The sequence below is a fragment of the Hypanus sabinus genome, chromosome 15, assembly GCF_030144855.1.
Source record: "Hypanus sabinus isolate sHypSab1 chromosome 15, sHypSab1.hap1, whole genome shotgun sequence".
In the NCBI taxonomy this organism is placed as follows: domain Eukaryota; kingdom Metazoa; phylum Chordata; class Chondrichthyes; order Myliobatiformes; family Dasyatidae; genus Hypanus; species Hypanus sabinus.
Genome location: NC_082720.1, coordinates 55068353 through 55085645, shown reverse-complemented (window position 1 = coordinate 55085645; position 17293 = coordinate 55068353). Strand labels below are relative to the sequence as shown.

The 17293-nt window shown below is 41.9% G+C and overlaps 1 protein-coding gene across 2 annotated transcripts in view; it reads right to left on the bottom strand.

Moving 5' to 3' along the window:
• Window positions 1–3839: 3839 nt before the first annotated feature.
• The window catches only part of hars (histidyl-tRNA synthetase), a 48830-nt gene continuing 35376 nt past the window's right edge, over window positions 3840–17293 (bottom strand). For both annotated transcript variants that reach the window (XM_059990446.1, XM_059990445.1), the window contains 4 exons: window positions 16127–16387; window positions 12621–12737; window positions 6934–7080; window positions 3840–4189 (listed from right to left, as the gene is read on the bottom strand). In XM_059990446.1, coding sequence (XP_059846429.1) covers window positions 4130–4189; window positions 6934–7080; window positions 12621–12737; window positions 16127–16387 — 585 coding nt within the window. In that variant the 3' untranslated portion in view covers window positions 3840–4129. The remainder of the gene's footprint in view (window positions 4190–6933; window positions 7081–12620; window positions 12738–16126; window positions 16388–17293) is intronic.

The following is a 17293-nucleotide window of genomic DNA, read 5'->3' as shown; positions in this document are numbered from 1 at the left end:
TACTTTTAAGCAAGTCATTAGTTTTATCTTCAGGATCCTTCATTCTATTAGTTTTCAGTTTAATATCTGCAAGCGATCCCTCTTTGTCCAAACAACATTTCAAATTCTGCCTCTTCACAGCACACCCTTGAATAACATTAGCGCGTGGGGCACCTTTACATTCCAAATCAAACTGTAATTGATTCGCAGGCACCTTGGTAACGAGCCAATGTTTCTTCAGCCTGGTTACTGCTTCTGACACCAATCCAGACTTTAAATTTTCTTCATTCAACTTTGGAACTACACTTTTCCCTTCTCCTTCAATAATAATATCCACATCACCACCTTTTATCTCCTCAATAACTTTTAACACACCTTCGAAACAAACAACTGGGAATTCTCACTTCCCACTATTACCAAGGCTAACCCTTTCTTCACTGAACCACGTCCAACTGACCCACAAGGACTGCATTCCTTTTTAACTGAATCAGATTCCTCAGATCTTTCCTGAGTTTCATTACTAGGTTCAGTACCACGTGCATCCATATCTTGAACACACTCAAACAGGACATCTGCCTCTTCCAGTCTTTCAATACCCGTCCCTTTTTCAAATTCTAAGTTCCCCTGATCCTCCCAGTTACTCTCTGGGCAACTCCCTTCCGGAGTAAACTCAACCCTGCGGGCTGAAACAACCTCATCTGCCAACCCAGCAGACTCCTTCAAGGTAATCGCATCCTTTTCATCTAGGACTGCCCTCATTTCATTATTGGGAACACCTTTAAAATTTTCAACTTCTTCAAACAGTTCCGTCAAGCCAGACAGATCATCCATGTCCAACCCTGGACTTTCTAACAGCCTTATCTGTTTCTCACTTTTACTCCGTGCCTCTATAAATTACCTCCTGGCTAAGGTTAGGTCTACCTCCTCTCCTTTACTCTCTTTCACCTCCCTATTCTCCGTTTTACCACCCTCTAACCCCTCTTGGTACAGGGTCGGTAAAAACGTCTCAGCCAAATCGATACTGGCCTGAATTAAACTGGTCTCGTTCTCAGCTGCCTTTCTCAACATGCTGCAAGTGGTCGCACATGCAGGATAGATCTTGGAACCTAGGGGCGGGTCCTCAACACTTACAGGCTGGCTCGTCAGCTTCATTGCTGACCAAACCTCACCACCAGCTAAATCATTACCCAGAAGGACGTCCACGTCAGTACTTGGAAATTCTGATTGCACTCCTATTTCAGTTGGTCCAGATACCAGCTCACAATTTATAATGATCCTATGCAAAGGCACAGCTTCTGTCCCTTTTCCTATGCCTCTCAAAGCTACCTCTCCCGTCTCAGGACCAAAATCTAGTACCTTACTGGAAATCAATGACTGCTCAGCTCCAGTGTCTCTCCAGATCCGCACTGGAACTGGTGTTTCTCCCTCTTTCAGAGACATGGTCCCTTCTGAAATAAATTTCTCACGCCCCTCTCATATTCTATCTACCTGGGGCTTTCTCATCGATTTACTGATCAACACAATACATCCTGTAGGGACTGCTGCTTTCCCTTTTCCTGTCTCCTTCCTTGGAGCAAAGCACTTAGATGCAATATGACCCACAATTAAAACAGGTCAAGCCAGGACCCCTCCTGCCATCTTGCCTTTCTTCCTCCTTATTTTTACCACTAGCTCCCGGCTGAATCTCTGCCTCAGCCAGCGGACTTTCTCTACCTTTTCTACTGTCTTTCTGGTAACTCTTAGTCGAGGAAAACTTTGTCTTGTGGGTTAGGGCATATTCATCTGCGAACCTGGCAAATTCAGATATGGACTTATTCGGCTTCTCGTTCAAATACATCTGGATATCATCCGAAACACAACCTTTAAAATCCTCAATCAGAATTAACTCCCTGAGATGCCAAAAATCCTCTTCCATCATTTCTGCTGCACACCAATGATCCAAGAGCACACCCTTCTCATAGGCAAACTCTGCATACGTCTGATTCCACACTTTAAATTTCTGAACTTTCGTCTATAGGCCTCAGGTACCAATTTGTAGGCCCGAAGAATGGCCTGTTTTACTTCCTCGTGATTCTCAGACTCCTCCTCTTCCACAGACAACGCCACATATGCTCGTGCCTTCCCTTTTAACACACTTTGTAACAATGCCACCCACTGATCTCTGGGCCACTTCTGACTCACTGCCACCTCTTCAAAATGCAAGAAATAACTATCAACATCAGTCTCCTCAAACGGAGGTACTAACCTAAACTCCCTACTAACATTAAACCTCTCCTTTCGGTCGGGCCCTTGAGCTCTTCGCTCTTTCCTTAACTTCTCCATGTCCAGCTCATGTTGCCTCTGTTTCTCCTTCTCCTCATACTCCCTCTGCTTTTTAGCTCTTTCCTTCTCCTTTTCAGCTGCTTCCAACTGTTTTAGCCTAATTTCATGTTCCAACCTTAATTTTTCCAACTCTAACTGAACCTTCCCACTAGCTGGTACCTTTTCAGGGATCTGTTCCACTTCCTCAGCCGAAGACACATTCTTCTCAATATAATGCTGAGTTATGACCCTCCGCATCTCCCGCTTTTTCATTGACAACCTCACCTCTGCCAGATTTAGTCCTTTCGCAATATTTATCAAGTCCGACTTTGTGGCAGCCTCTAGCGCCTCTGGAGTCGGTTTTTTTATAAATTCGTCTACGTCCATCTTTGCTGGTTTCCCACGCGACCAGATCAAGTTTGGACTTAAAATCCTGATTTACTGGCCCTCCAATTTGGTATCAAATCTCAAGACAAGGCCCCAAGTTGTTATGAACCCCGTAACTGGGTTACTTACCAGCAAAGATAGAGACATCCGTTGGAGTCTGGTGGTACTATTTTTAACAGTATTTATTAGCAAAAATATTATCAATGCAAATATACAGATAATATACGTCATCAATACTAAACCTAAAAGTGCAGGTATAATAATAATCAATAAGAAATAAGCTCTATCGTTGTCTAGGGGATAATGAATTGTCCGATGGAAATATAAAGTTCGTTTCAGTTCACACAGGCTGCCATTGTTTGTTTGTCGCTGTGTTGCAATTGTTGGAGAGAAAGAGAAAAACTTGCCGACTTTCCTTGTTATAATTCTTGATCCGTATCCGTCCTTTAGCTAGACCGTTCCGTGGAGGACTCGCCACCCAGGCAAGGATGGACACACACACAAGCCCCCCACTGGTCTCGTACATTTCTCCTGGTGTGTTCCCCAAACCCCTCTTTTATCCTCACTCACGGGGTCTCTGATGTCAATCAGGTTGGGATGATGCAATCCCTCAACCAGACCACTCCCCTGAGGGGTTTCAAGGAATAGTACAGTACTCAATACACAATTCCTTCTCCAAGAGACAATAGCAGTAATCAGTGGTTCCGTTCTGCTTTGTTTGGAGACATTCCACCTTGTTGTGTATTCTGCGTCTCTTTCTCTCATTTCCTGACATGCTGTGTATCTCTCTCATTTCCTGGGTCTCAGACCCGAAATAATAGTGATCTTGCGATTCTCAAAAAGGAGGGGGCAACTTTGCACCCTTTGACCCATCAGAGTTGCTCCACATTTGTAACATTATCAACACACACAAAATACTGGAGGATTGAGCAGCATCTAAGGGGAAAAACGAGTCGATGTTTCAGGCCGAGAAATTTAATTAGGACTGTTATTTTGTTTTGACTATGTTTACTGTTATCTTATGTGCTTTGTACTGTGTATGTCAGTTGGAACTGCATTTTGCTTCTTGGCCCGAGGAATACCGGTGTTTGACTGTGTTCATGGGTATTCATGTATGGGTGAATGACAATTAAACTTGAACTAAGCACTTTTAGTCAATAACAGACTCCAAGTTGCCAGCATGCTTTTTATTGATTTGACCAGACAAGCAAAATTCCAGGTTTCATAATAAAAAGATATTTGGAAACAACGTAATTGGAAAAGGATATACATTCAAATCCAGGTTTAATATCACCCAAGAAAATTCTTTTTAGTCCCACAATATGAAGGTATCAGTAAGCTTCTTAATCCTGTAACTTGTTAACAAGCAGAGAAAGATATTCATTCTAACAAGCACAGTATATACAGTGTTAGTGACCAGTATGTTTCAGTGGCTTTCTGGTGGTGCATCTTTGTGAAGGGATTACAACTGGCATATTCTCCTCCTGATTTCTTCCAGGAGATCAGCTCTTGCAACATTAATCTGCCAAAAATAACACAGTAACATGAGCTAAAACCAATATGGACCATTGAAGTAATCATGGCAGACCTGATACTTGGCCATTTTCTTTTTACAAACAGAATCTTTGTCCAGCTGATCACATTTTCAACATATATTTGGCAAATACTGATCATTAAACCTAACACACTAAACCTTTTCCTATCCATGTACCTATCCAAGTGTCTTTCAAATGTTGCTATACCCACCTTAACCACCTCACCTTAGGAAACGCAGGAGTGGAAGTCCTAAATTTGTTCACGTTTCCCACAGGGAAATTCCAGCTGTTCTCTGTGTGACTACCGCTGGAACCTTTCAGTCTCAGCATGGCAATTTTGATTCATAAATGCAAACGAGTTTCAGATGCAAATGAGTTTCTACATTTATCCCTTTGTCTTTGATATTGCTCCTTCAACTGTCCTCACATAAAACAGACCATTACAGTACAGTACAGGCCTTTTACCCAACCTTTAACCTATTCTAAGATCTGAATCAGACTATCATCCGCATATGTTGTGAAATTTGTTGTCTTTGTGCTATACATTTTGGGGGGAAAACATGAATTTTATTAAGTGTATATATATATATATATATATATATATATATATATATATATTTTAAGTATTTCAATTAGTGCAATAATTTAAAAAGTAGTGAGTTAGTGTTATCACAAACAAGAAAAAATAAGCAGAACTGGAAATCCAAGCAACACACAATGCTGGAGGAACTTAACAGGTCAGGCAGCATCTATGGAAAAGAGTAAACTGTCAATGTTTTGGGTTGAGACCTTTCATCAGGGCTGGAAAGGAAGGGGAAAGACACCAGAATAAAAATGTTAGGGAAGGGGAAAGAGGATAGCTAGAAGGTGATAGGTAAAGGGCTGGAGAAGGAGGAATCGGAGAGGAGAGTGGACCATGGGAGAAAGGGAAAAAGGAGAGGTATTGGGGAGGTTTCAGGTAGGTGAGAAGAACAGGTAAGAGGCCAGATGAGGGGAATAGAAAATGAAGGCAGGGGGAAGGAAAAATCAATGTTAATACCATCAGGTTGGAGGCTACCCTTATGGAATACAAAGTGTTGCTACTTCAACCTGAGAGTTGCCTCATCTAAATACAAGAGGAAGCCATAGACCAACATGTCGCAACAGGAATGGGAACCAGAAGTAAGATGGTTGGCCATCAGGAAGTCTCATCAATGAAGAAGCTGCATAGGGAGCACCAGACAATAGATGACTCCAGGAGATTCACAGGTGAAATGTTGTCTCACCTGGAAGGATGGTTTGGGGCCCTGAAAGGAGGTGGGAGGGATAAGGAAATGGTGAATGGGCAGGTGTAGCATTTCTGCTGCTTTCATTTGACATTCTGATATTACCCCCATACTTTCCTCCAATCACCTTAAAAATTAAGCCCGCACATATTAGCCATTTAGTGTCTTATATCAGAAAGAGGTGTTACATTGTTGCTCTGTTGCTTGGTTTTAAAATGTCTAGGTGTTAGGTAAAATAAAACTCTCTCCTAGCAGAATGCAAAGTTCTTATTTCAACAACCATTGCAGCAGCGAATGCATTCCATTCCTTGGGTTGTAGCAGTATGAATCCATTTTGATGCTACTCCGAATGGTTATAGGCCATGCCTTTTCACATTGGGGTATCTCTTTATCCATCAGAGCTAAAGTAATACAGACCTGAAATAGGCCATCCATGCCTGCCAAGTTACCCACTTCGGCCAGTCCTACTTGCCTGTGTTTGGCTCATATCCCTCCAAGCCTTTCCTATTCATGAACCTGTCTAAACATTTTTAATGTACTACATCTACAGTTCCACTGGCAGCTGATTCCATACACCTTCTGAAAGACCATAAACATGAGCAGAATTAGGCCATTCAGCCCGTCGCATCTGCTCCATCATAGCTAATTTATTATCACTCTCAAACCCATTCTCCTGTCTTCTCCCTGTAACCCCTTGACACCCTGATTAATCAAGAAATCTATTAACCTCCGTTTTAAATATACCCAATGACTTTGCCTCAATGACGAATGCAGCAATGAATTCCAGATTCACTACCCTCTGGTCCTAGACCTCTCCCACCAGTACAGGAAATATCCTCTCTAAATCAACTCTATCTTGGCCTTTCATTATTTAATTAGATCCCCCTATTTAAATTGCAGTAAATTTCCTCTGTGGAAATATTTTCCATTTGGTCCCAATTACATTTGCTCTTTCACCTTAAAATCTGTGCCCTCTAGTTTTAGACTCGCCTACCTGAGGGAGAAAAACTGACCATTCACCTTGCGTACAGTTTCATTGTTTTACAAACCTCTAAAAGGTTATCCCTCAGTTTTCTATATACCGGAGGGAGGCGAATCCCAGCCTATCCAATCTCTCCTTGTAACTCAAGTTCCCCAGTCATTGAATCACAGAGCACCACAGCACAGAAAAACCCTTCAGCCCATCTGGTCTATGCCAAACTGTTATTCTTCCCAGTACCATCAACTTGTAGTCCTCCATACCCCCTCCCATCCATGTACTTACCCAAAATCTTATCAATATTGCAATTTAAACTGCATCCACTACTTCCGCTGGCAGCTCGCACCACCCTCTCTGTGACAAAGCTCCCTCTCTGGTTCCCTTTCAATATTTCACATGCTTCATGCTTGCCTATTATTTGGAATAGTTGCTGCACATAAAGGAACACTTAAATTTCGTTAAAGATTGAATACGAAAAAAGAATAACCTCTTCTCTTGTAGAAACGATTCTGAGCTTAACAACTCCTTCCTTAATTTCTTCTTCTCCGAGGATGGCCACCAGGGGAATTCCTGTTTCCTCACAGTACTGAAACTGGTTCAGGAGTTTTGGGTTCTTCTTGTACACAATTTCAGCCTGGATAATATCACAATAAACATTTTAAGTACCATGGGACAGTTTCACCTTCACAAATAAACACTACAAGTGAACATTAACAAGATGTGACCAACATGCGTCACTGAACAGTGATACAACAGAATGATTAAACTTCTGAATTCAATTAAACAGAAGATCTCATTATTGTTAATTTTACCCAAGAAACACTCAGCAATTAAGATTAAGGAAAACACAGAAGCATAGAAAATAGGTGCAGGAGTAGGCCATTCAGCCCTTCAAGCCTGCACCACCATTCAGTATGATCATGGCTGATCATCCAACTCAGAACCCTGTACCAGCTTTCTCTCCATACCCCGGATCCCTTTAGCCACAAGGGCCATATCTAACTCCCTCTTAAATATAGCCAATGAACTGGCCTCCCCCAACATCGGAAACAATCTTCCTGCATCTAGCCTGTCTAATTCCTTTAGAATTTTATACGTTTCAGTAAGATCCCCCCTCAATCTTCTAAATTCCAGCGAGTATAAGCCTAATTGATCCAGTCTTTCTTCATATGAAAGTCCTGCCATCCCAGGAATCAATCTGGTGAACCTTCTTTGTACTCCCTCTATGGCAAGAATGTCTTTCCTCAGATTAGGTGACCAAAACTGCACACAATACTCCAGCTGTGGCCTCACCAAGGCCTTGTACAACTGCAGTAGAACCTCCCTGCTCCTGTACTCAAATCCTCTTGCTATGAATGCCAACATACCATTTGCCTTTTTCACCGCCTGCTGTACCTGCATGCCCACTTTCAATGACTGTGTACAATGACATCCAGGTCTCGTTGCACCTCCCCTTTTCCTAATTGGCCACAATTCAGATAATAATCTGTTTTCCTGTTCTTGCAACCAAAGTGGATAACCTCACATTTATCCACATTAAATTGCATCTGCCATGAATTTGCCCACTCACCTAACCTATCCAAGTCACCCTGCATTTAATTCCTTCGTCTAAATCATTAATATATATTGTAAACAACTGAGGTCCCAGCACTGAGCCTTGAGGTACCCCACTAGTCAGCACCTGCCAATCTGAAAAGGTCCCGTTTATACCCACTCTTTGCTTTCTGTTTGCCAACCAATTCACTATCCACATCAATACCATACCCCCAATACCATGTGCTTTAAGTTTGCACACTAATCTCCTGTGTGGGACCTTGTCAAAAGCCTTTTGAAAATCCAAATATACCACATCCACTGGTTCTCCCCTATCCACCCTACTAGTTACATCTTCAAAAAATTCTAAGATTCGTCAGACATGATTTTCCTTTCACAAATCCATGCTGACTTTGTCCGATGATTTCACCTCTTTCCAAATGCGCTGTTATCTCACCTTTGAGAACCGACTCTAGCATTTTCCCCACCACCTATGTCAGGCTAACCGGTCTATAATTCCCCGGTTTCTCTCTCCCTCCTTTCCTAAAAAGTGGGGTTACATTAGCCACCCTCCAATCCTCAGAATCCAGAATCTAAGGAGTTTTGAAAAATTATCACTAATGCATCCACTATTTCTTGGGCTACTTCCTTAAGCACTCTGGGATGCAGACCATCTGGCCCTGGGGATTTATCTGCCTTTAATCCTTTCAATTTACCCAACACCACTTTCCTACTAACATGTATTTCCCTCAGTTCCTCCATCTCACTAGACCCTCGGTCCCTTACTATTTCCGTAAGATTATTTATGTCCTCCTTAGTGAAGACAGAACCAAAGTAGTTATTCAATTAGTCTGCCATGTCTTTGTTCCCCATGATCAATTCTCCTGTTTCTGACTATAAGGGACCTACATTTGTCTTGACCAATCTTTTTCTTTTCACGTATCTATAAAAGCTTTTACAGTCAATTTTTATGTTCCCTGCCAGCTTTCTCTCAATCTTTTTTCCCTTTTCTAATTCCCTTTGTCCTCCTCTGCTGGTCTCTGAATTTCTCCCAGTCCTCAGGTGTGCTGCTTTTTTTTTTTGCTAATTTTCATGTTTCTTCTTTGGACTTGATACTATCCCTAATTTTCCTTGTCAGCCACTGATGCACTACCTTCCCTGGTTTATTCTTTTGCCAAACTGGGATGAACACTTGTTGTAGTTCATCCATGCGATCTTTAAATGCTTGCCATTGCATATCCACCTCAGGGCATTTTACAGATAGGAGAACAGGAAGATGACTAGGGTGAGGGTAGGAGTACAGTGAGAAGCTTAGGGCTACTTATCTAAGAAAAGATGTGCTGGCGTTGGAAAGGGTCCAAAGCGAGGTTCATGAGAATGATTCTGGGATTGAAAGTGAAAATGTATGAGGAGCACTTCATGGTACTTACTGCAGTTTAGAAGCATGGTTTGGTGGGGGGGGGGAAGGGTAGAGAAATATCACTGAAACCAATCGAACATCAAAATGCCTAGATAGAGTGGATGTAGAGAGAATGTTTCCTATAGTGGGGGACTCCAGGACCAGAGTCATAGCCTCAGAATAGGCTACAGGGTTCCCAACCTTTTTTTACGCCATGGGCTCCTTTAACTGACGAGTCAGTCCATGGACCTTGGGTTTGGGAAACCCTGGAGTACACAGTGATGTTCATTTAGAACAGAGATGAGGAGGAATTTCTTTTGCCAGGGGATGGTGAATCTGTGGAATTCGTTGCCACAGACAGCGGTGAAGGCCAAGTCATTGAGTATATTTAAAGCAGAGGTTGGTAGATTCTTGATTAGTCAGGTCACATGGAGAAGGCAGCAGAAGGACGATGGTGTGGTTTTTGCATAATAGTGGGCCAAATAGCCCAATTCTGCTCCTGTATCTAATTGTCTCATGATCAACAGACCACCTCATCCTACTATCCCACCATAAGATCATAAGACAGGAGCAGAATTAGGCTATTTGGCCCATCGAGTCTGCTTCAACACGCCATCATGGCTAATTTTCCCTTTTAACCCCATTCTCCTGCCTTCTCCCCACAACTCTTGACCATCCTGATTAATGAAAAACCCATCAACCTCCACTTTAAATACACCCATTCACTTGGCCTCCACAACCATCTGTGGAATTCACCATCCTTCTAGCTGAAGAAATTCCACCTCATCTCTGTTCTAAAGGGATGTTCTTCTATTCTGAGATGCTGCCCTCTGATCCTCGTCTCCCCCACTATTGGAAACGTCCTCTCGATGTCCATTCTATGCTGGTTCCATGAGGTGCAGAACTGAAAGCGAGGCACACCTACAAATGTGCAAGCTTGGTGCAACTGGAATAGGAAGCTGCACGCATGCTAAGGAGAGAAAAGAGAACTTCCAATTGACAAGGCTAAATAATCACACAACCAACAGCACGTCTCATCCTGAGTGGTGATTCTACACACTACTGATACTGGAAATTAAACTGCTCAACTCAAGTAGCATTTGTAGAGCAAAAAGTGGTTTGACATTTCAGGCTGAGATCTCAAATAGCAATGCATAATTACAGAGCAAAAGGCAGTAAGAGATTGTAAGGTGGTCCAGATTTTTAACAGCAGTAAAACAGAAGGATCTAGGAACACAGATCAATATTTACTTGAAAGTGGCATCATGAGCAGATGGTCATAAAGAGACTGTTTGGCATATTGGCCTTCAACATAACATCGCAACTGCAGTACTGAATAAATTGGTTTATGAAGTTGTATAAGATGCTGTTGAGGCCAAAGTTTGAGTATTGGTTGTTGTTCTGGTCACCTACCTACAGGAAAGATATCAATAAGCTTGAAAGAGTACAGAGAAAATTTACAAGGATGTTGCCAGGAGTCGAAGACCCACTTTACAGGGAAAGATCGAATAGGTTGGGACCTTGTTCCCTGAAGCATATGAAAATTAGAGGAGATTTGATAGAGGTATACAAAATTATGAGGGATATTGATAGGGTAAATGCAAACAGGCTTTTTCCCCCACTGAGGGTGGGTGACACTAGAACTAGTGGTTATATGTTAAGGGTTAAAGGTGAAATATTTAAGGAGAATTTCTTCATTCAGAAGGTGGTGAGAATGTGAAATGAGCTGCCAGTCGAAGTGTGGAGGCAGGTTTAATTGTAATGTTTAAGAGAAGTTTGGATAGCAGGATGAGAGGGGTATTGAGGCTATGGTCCAGGTGCAGGTTGATGGAATTATACCAAATAACAGTATGATATGGCTAGAAGGGCCAACAGGCCTGTTTCTGTGCAGTAATGCTCTATGATTCTAAGAGATGACTTCAGTGTGTCTATGCTAAAGGATAAAATATCTGCAACCATGCCTCTGGCCTACCCGTTCTACTCTGTCACTTACAGATCTTGCCTCTACCATCTGCGTTATAAGGTACTTCTCCAATTTCTAACTCTCTCTGATATACTATCTCTATAGGACCCTGGTCAGACCCCATTTGGAGAACTGTGCTCAGTTCTGGTCACCTCACTACAGGAAGGATGTGGAAACCATAGAAATGGTGCAGAGGAGACTTACAAAGATGTTGCCTGGATTGGGGAACATGCCTTATGAGAATAGGTTGAGTGAACTTGGCCTTTTCTCCTTGGAGCGAAGGAGGATGAGAGGTGACCTGATAGAGGTGTATAAGATGATGAGAGACATTGATCATGTGGATAGTCAGAGGCTTTTTCCCCAGGGCTGAAATGGTTGCCACAAATGGGTTAAGGTGCTGGGGAGTAGGTACAGAGGAGATGTCAGGGGTAAGTTTTTTTTACTCAAGAGAGTGGTGAGTGCGTGGAATGGGCTGCCAGTAATGGCGGAGGAGGCGGATACGATAGGGTCTTTTAAGAGAAGTTTGGATATAAGGATGGGAGGGATATTGAGGCTATGGCCCAGGTGCAGGTTGATGGAATTATACCTTTTTATTATACTTTTAGATAGGTACATCGAGCTTAGTAAAACAGAGAACTATAGGTAAGCCTAGTAATTTCTAAGGTAGGGACATGTTTGGCACAACTTTGTGGGCCGAAGGGCCTGCATTGTGCTGTAGGTTTTCTATGTTTCTATCTTGTGTGCTAATGGCTGTTTGTCACATCTGGCGATGACAGGAAACCTGTGTGGTAGTTTTTAAAGTGGAAAAGCTGTTCTGGTCAGTTCCACTCTCTGAACTTTGGAAGTCCGGGTCCAGTTTTACCCTTGATTGCAGTGGATGACCACGACTCCTTCAGTGCCTTGTCATGCCCTTTGCTCTCCAGACAGCGTTGCAGAGCCACCCTTCTGGCTGTTGGATCTCACAGCAGACCACATCCACCACACCCAGTCTGCCGGAGCTGACTTTGCATGCTCTGTAAGGCATATTCCTCCTAACTTGCCAGGGAATGAGGCCACCGGCCACCCTCACCCCTGTTGAAGTGATGTACCGGGGATGGAGGGCGGCCGCTGTTACATGCGGGATGGTTATGTGGAGCCAGAGGTGAGAGGTGAGTGTCCGGTGGGGCCTGAATGTGAGTGGCTGCCCCAGAACAGACACGATAAGCCCCTTCAACCAAAGGTGCTACCCTTCCTTGGACACCCCATAAACCATGTACATCATACATAATGAAGCACCAACCTTCACCCCAGCTTTCCACAGTTCTGCCAGCAGCTTCATCCTTTCTTCCAGAAGATGCTTCTGAGCAGTAGCGACCAATATCTCAGTTTCTGTTGTACGAATTTTCTTATCAGAGGCCTGTCAAGACACAGAACTTTCCTTAATTATTTGGATTGCTGAGGTGATGGAAGAATCTTGGGTCCACCACAGTAACTTTCAATCAACATGGTCAATGAAGTACATATGGGCACAAAAGTGGGATTTAATTTAATGTAACCCATTCTTAATGCACAGCTTCTCAAATATGTACAATGCTCCCTCTATTTTTTTGTTATTTACAAATGTGCAGACCACCCATTGCTCTGAACAGGAAATTCTCAGATGGCCTGAAAACTGTGTGTTACTTTAAATGTTTTTATTTTGTAGATGGTGGCAGCGTTTACTGGGTAGCTTATCCATTCTGTGCTTATTATTACAATTTGTAATTTGAAACACTGACCCTGTATGTTAAAGCTCAAAAATGTTTCAAAGTAAAGGTTGTGGTACTTTTATTATTTAGAAAATATATGAATTATATTCATTAACACAATTACAGGAAATTTCACAATTATATTAGCATCATTTCAAAATTATTTAACATTATATAAGAAAATTCCAACTGCACAGCAACAAAGGCTATGTGCATAGGAGCATTTCAGTTACTGTGCAGCCATGTAGCTTACAGGAAACAGGGAACATGTTATCCAATTAGTTCAACGCTAGGGTTAAAATGTCAAATTAATCAAAATATTTTATTTATGTATTTATTGAGATACAGCACAGAACAAGCCCTTCCAGCTGCACCACCCAGCAACCCCGATTTAACCCAGGCCTAATCACAGGGTGCTAAGGAATTGATGGAGGTTATAGTAGAGGTGTTAGTAATCATTTATCAAAACTCTCTAGATTCTAGGCAGGTCCCGACGGATTGGAAGACAGCAAATGTCACGCCACTTTTTTTAAAAAAGATGTAGGCAAAAGACGAGCAACTATAGGCCAGTTAGCTTAACGTCTGTAGTCAGGAAAATGCTTGAAGCCGTCATTAAGGAAGAAATAACGAAACATTTAGAAAGGAGTGGTTCCATTAGACAGGTCCTGTTTGACAAGTTTACTGGAGTTCTTTGAAGACATAATGAGTGTAGTGGATAGAGGGGAACAAATGGATGTCATATACTTGGATTTCCAGAAGGCGTTCGATAAGGTGCCACACAAGAGACTTATACATAAGATACGGATGCATGGAGTTGGAGGAAGTGTATTGGCATGGATAGTGGATTGGTTAACCAATAGAAGGCAGAGAGCTGGTATAAATGGGTGTTTCCCTGGTTAGCAGTCAGTGGTGAGTGGGGTGCCAGAGTGTTGGGACCGCAGCTGTTTACCATTTACATTGATGATTTGGAAGAGGGCACTGAGTGTAGAGCAGCAAATTTGCTGATGACACTAAACTGAGTGGAAAAGCAAACTGTACAGAGGATGTGGAGAGTCTGCAGAGGGATATAGATAGGCTAAGTGAGTTAGTCAAGGTCTGGCAGATGGAATACAATGTTGGTAAATGCAAGATCATCCACTTTGGAAGCAGATTATTATTTAAATGGTGAAAGATTGCAGCATGCTGTTGTGTAGAGGGACTTGGGAGTGCTTGTTCATGAATCGCAAAAAGTTGGCTTGCAGGTGTTGGCCTTCATTGCTAGAGGGATTGAATTCAAGAGCAGGGAGGTCATGCTGTAACTATACAGGGTACTGGTGAGGCTGCAGCTGGAATACTGTGTGCAGTTCGGGTCTCTATACTTGAGGAAGAATATACTGGCTTTGGAGGCAGTGCAGAGGTTGTTTACCAGCTTGATTCTAGGGATGAAGGGGTTAAGCTATAAGGAATGATTGTGTCACCTGGGACTGTACACTCTGGAGATCAGAAGAATGAGGGGGGATCTTATAGAAACATATAAAAATTTGAAAGGGATAGATAAGATAGAAGAAGAAAAGTTGTTTCCATTGGAAGGTGAGACTAGAACTAGGGGACATTGTCTCCAGGATCAAGGCAGAAAATTTAGGACAGAGATGAACAGAAACTGTTTTTTCCCCAGAGTGGTGAATCTGTGGAATTCTCTGCCCAGGGAAGCAGTTGGAGCTTCCTCACTAAATATATTTAAGAAACAGATAGGTTTTTACATAGTAAGGGAGTTAAGGGTTATGGGGAAAAGGCAGGTGGATGGAGCTGAGATTACAAACAGATCAGCCATCTTATTGAACGGCGGAGCAAGCTCGATGGGCCGGATGGCCTATTCCTGCTTTCCTGCTCCCATACCTTATGTAACTCAACGGGCCAGGTAGCATCTAAGAAAAGATTACAGGCAATGTTTCAGGCCGTTTCTCTGCTGTAGTGTCCTGTAATTCTATGACTCTATAAATGTACTTGAATAATAAATTTACTTTTAACTTTGAATTCTCGTTTATGCATGCACATTTCCAAAAGTTTATCTTGTTTTCATTAGCCAGTGTAGCAAAGAGGCTGCCATTTTCAACTGCATTGCTTAAATATCAGTCTTGTCGTCGTGGACATAGGCAGATCAGAGCTTTCACAGGTCATCATCCTGCATCTGCTTCAGTGTGCTCTGCAGCTGCAATTGGTTATTTCACTCACTCCATAGACATTTCACTTCACAGTTGTTTAATCAACCTCCAAATACAAACTGCATCAACTGAGAAATATCTGTGCTCTCTACCAATGATCTGTAACATTTAAATACAAAAGAATTCTAGCCTCATACCACAGGTAGGTCTACAGGAGCTGCAACCCTTTTTATGCCATGGACCTTTACCATTAAATAAGGTGTTGAGAGAACCCCTAACAATTGAAGAAATGTTTGTTTTTTGTCATAGCAACACACATAAAGTGTTGGCAGAACTCAGAAGATAGAATAAGGTGGTGGTGAGAGGGGAAGGAGTACAAGCTGGCAGGGGGAAGGTGGGTGACATGCTGAGTTCTCCTGGCATTTTGTGTCTATTGCTCAGTGTTTCCAGCATCTGCAGAATCTTGTGTTAAACTCAATTAAAGAAACCTTGCTGCAGATAACAGAGGTAGTCTCCAGAAAGTCTGCACAGAATTACACCCCATTGTTGATAAGTGTGAAATTTAACACATCAAGATTAAGGCAGTTTAACATCAACCTCAATGTGGACATTGCTGTGGTCAGGCCTTGTTGCCAAAGTGTTTGATAATAATCAAATGACTTGATGGATCTCTTCAGAGGGAAGCCCGTCTTCTTGGGAAATGATCCCAAGATTGCAACCACTTGCCACACCCACTGAGATCTGGTCTTCAACCTCCTAATGAAGTTTAAAATGAGGCATAAAAACAGCATTTCTGAATAGAAATATACAATCTTCTGGATTCAAGTAAGTTTTGAATTAATTCTTAGGGTCATACTTTCTATTATTCTTTTATTGTACTTTTATTCTAAGCTAACATAACAAATTAACAGTTGTACCTCCATTTTTTGCTCCACAATTGAGAAAATCCTTTCGATCCCAACACTAAATCCCACGCATGGGACTTTCCGACCCTTGGGATCAAACATTCCAACCAGGCCATCATACCGCCCGCCGCCAGCAACACTTCCAACACCGACTGCCTCAGAGGATTCACTCTGCTGCATTGGCTCGTTAGCCTGTGTCTGGATTAGCACAGCCTCAAAAATGACACCGGTGTAGTAGTCCAAACCTCGAGCTAAACTCAAGTCAAACTGAATCTGAAAGAGTAATATAAAAATTGCTTGTTGTTTTCATTTGTAATTTTTTCCCCCATAGGTTTAAAATCAAAATCTGTCATAATTTTGTCAATTGCAATACATAAGAATAAAACTAAATTACAACAAATATATGCAAAACATTAGATTAAGTAGTGCTAAAAGAGAGCAAAAATAGAAAAGTGCAGTAGGTAGTGGTCATGGTTTCATTGTCCATTCAGAAATCTGATGGTGGAGGGGAAGAAGCTGTTCTTGAAACGTTGAGTATGTGTCTTCAGGGGGCTGCAGTGAATTTCTATATTGTGGATTTTATAAATCTATTAGCAGATTGCCTGAGGCATATCGCAGTGACCAGCAATGCAAGCGGACACAGCAAAAGTCATAAAGGTGATGAGAGGAGATGCATGCTACATGCAGGAAGATTTTTGTTCAATTACCAACCATTGCTTGCTCATGTTATATTCATGACAAACACAAGATGACAAAGGATTTTCAACATATTTAAAAGTAGACACACTTCTTTATTGTGAAACAATAATTTGAGAACAGAAATAAGAATAACAGTATCTGTGCCAGCAAGACCATCCAACCAGAAGGTGCACCGTGACAGGCTCTCTATCAAGATTCAACTTTATTTGCTATGTATATTTTACATGTTTTGGGAATTTGTTGTGATGTGTTGATCAGGGCATGACATGCAACAATAAACTACTTTCAACAATTATAAAGAATAAAGAATACAGATATGGAAAAAAATGTGCAGAGATATATAAATACCAGCATGCATTCACAATGTAAACAGCAAAGTTAGTGTCTACATTGCAGTGACAGGGGTAACAAATAGAGGGTTGGGGGCCAACCAGAATGGTTCATCAGATTAACAATTATATAGAATAAAGAATTAAATTC